The 2,682-nt window shown below is 32.7% G+C and overlaps 1 protein-coding gene across 1 annotated transcript in view; it reads right to left on the minus strand.

The window, feature by feature from the left end:
* Window positions 1–193: 193 nt before the first annotated feature.
* The window catches only part of LOC106876417 (retroviral integration site protein Fli-1 homolog), a 25,684-nt gene continuing 23,195 nt past the window's right edge, over window positions 194–2,682 (minus strand). The window contains exon 5 of the mRNA XM_014924957.2: window positions 194–2,344. Within this exon, the coding sequence (XP_014780443.1) occupies window positions 1,716–2,344 (629 nt within the window). The 3' untranslated portion in view covers window positions 194–1,715. The remainder of the gene's footprint in view (window positions 2,345–2,682) is intronic.

The raw sequence follows: 2,682 nt of genomic DNA on the forward strand, positions 1-2,682 counted from the left end.
CTCTCTCTCTCTCTCTCTCTCTCTCTCTCTCCCTCTATCTCGTACACACACACACGAACACGCGCACACACACATACATACATACACACTCATACTCACAAGCATATCCTATTGTACAAAAGAGCGAAAAAGACAAATACACCGCTACATTAAAAGTCATTAAAAAAAGTGATTAAACAAGGAGAGACATGGCTCGTAGATTTTATAATTTTTTTTTTTTTTTTAATAAATGAGATTGATGTGCTTGATGTTTACATTCAACATCTATGCTCTGCATGAAACAAAATTAATCGTAAGGGATTTTTGCTCGATTGTAGAAAAAAAAGTTTGATCGGAAAATTGTTCAATTGTTAGTTGAGCAAAATTTGTACACAACAATGAAATTGAAGTCACACTTCAGTTTTATAGAGGATCAGTGTTATAGTCTTTACGATGCTAATTTCGCAACGTTGTAGATGAGATCGATATATAAGAGATCGTTAGAAATCCCGAAGCTTAAAAGTTGGGGTAAATTGAAAAGATTTCGTTTTTAGTCGGCTGTGGTTTGTGATGTCTTTGAATAAAGGTCTTGGAAATGTCTTGATCTTCTTGAATTGATAGCAGGAGAGGTTTCTTAGCATATTTATATTAATATGTGGAAATTTAACTCTTGAGTTATTGACATCTTATATAATTAATTCTATTATTTCACACATTAATACAATTAATTCACTAATTAATTGTGTGAATTAGTACTATTAATTCACACAAAGATCAATCGCCTAAAGGAATTACATGGTAGTTATTTCCAACACGACATAGAAATGAATCTTAAAACCACTATTTTTTTTTAAATTCATTTTCTAATTCATGATTTCAAATTGGTCGAATGTGTCACGTGATTATTCCCAATTAGGTCCAGATGAAATCTCGTAGATACAATTTTCACTCAAGATATATTTGAAATCAAACTGGCTAAATTCCTTACTCTCGAAGTTATACTTTCGCGGGACGAAGAAGTTTTGCCCACGAATTCAATTCTAACGAGATTGAAACGATCCACTTTATTCCAGTTTTGGATTTGGGTATAATTAGAAAATAAATAATTGATGTTAACTAATCACGTGTCTGAGGATTTAACTTCATTGATTATTTTTTAAAATACTAATTATTCGCGCCTATTTCTGTACAATATTGCACACAGATATTTGAATTGATCTAAAATATGAACATACACAAAACGTCCACGCGATACAAATATTAATTTGAACTGTAGATAAATTCAGATCTTTGCATGTCGACGAACTACAATGAAATACATCACCAAGTTTAGGTTCAAACTTATGGCTGGAGCCATAATTTATAAATAATTCTTAACACACGATAAAAATGTATTTTCTTTCGCAAAATTCTACAAAATACATTTTGACACATTTTGGAATAGATTGTTTGCACGCAAGTGATATTATTTAGGTTCACGGATATTTCAGTTAATATTTACACTTTCTTGTGTATAGTCCGTTTCACGAGAGCATATAATGACTTAATTTAATTCAAATATCCTTCTGGATAAAGAAAGATATGTTTATGTCTTTTATATATATCCTTTCCTTTGGAAAGTTATTTATATAAATCTATTTTATTAAATAAATTGCATATCACTTCCTTTATTATATTCATGTAGATTTTTTTCTTGTTTTGGAAATATATATTTTATTACTAATTATTAATAAATGTTACAAATATGTATATTGTGCTTGTGAACCGAATGTGTCATACATGGTTTCGCTTGTCGATGCTGTTATTGGCATTAAAGTGTCTGGGAATGTGTTTTCTAAAGGCACCATGTTTGCTTGATAAGCTGTATTCACATTCTGTTTTATATATGATGATAGATAGTTATCTGCTGTGTAGGGCATATCAACTGCAGGCTGCTGGTTGTATGTGTTGTCCGGAACGATCGAATACCCGCCAACATTTGGGACAGCTCCGTCATAACAGGAATACATATCCATGCTGTATGGGCTGCTTGGGCTCCGATAAGGGGAACCGGAATCACTTCCGCTTCCTGTCGAAGACGAGCATTTCTGCGCCTGCTGTATCATTTTGAAGTTAAATTTGTAAGTGTAGCGTTTGCCTTGAACTTTTGATAAAATCTGCTTTTCGTAATAATAACGCAAAGCGCGGCTCAGTTTATCGTAGTTCATACTTGGTTTGTTCTTTCTTTTGCCCCATTTTCGAGCAACTTCTTCTGGATCCACCATACGGAATTCTCCACGACCTCCGTCCCATTTGATGCAAGAAGTATTCGTATCATCCAATAGCAATTCAAGTAAAAACTGCCATAACTGAACCTGGCCGCTTGCTACAAAATGAAGAGAATAAATTAAAAATCAACTTGAGAATGTAAGGAGTAAAACATCTATAAAGATGTTAACACAAAGAACAAATATATAAACATTAATTAGACATAGTTAGTTTTGCTTATTAATCAGGTCTACGAAATCTTTATAGATTTAACTGTTTTACTTTCGAAAGCGATAGAAATACTTAACACACCGTTATTTTAATAATATACACAGACTGATATATGGCAACCAGTCATTTCTTCTCGAACCCCTGACGTTCTGTATACATACATAAATATATGAGAGTGTAGGGAGGAGAGGAAGTAGAAATTAAGTAGTACTTGAAATATGGTTG

The sequence above is a fragment of the Octopus bimaculoides genome, chromosome 5, assembly GCF_001194135.2.
Source record: "Octopus bimaculoides isolate UCB-OBI-ISO-001 chromosome 5, ASM119413v2, whole genome shotgun sequence".
NCBI lineage: Eukaryota > Metazoa > Mollusca > Cephalopoda > Octopoda > Octopodidae > Octopus > Octopus bimaculoides.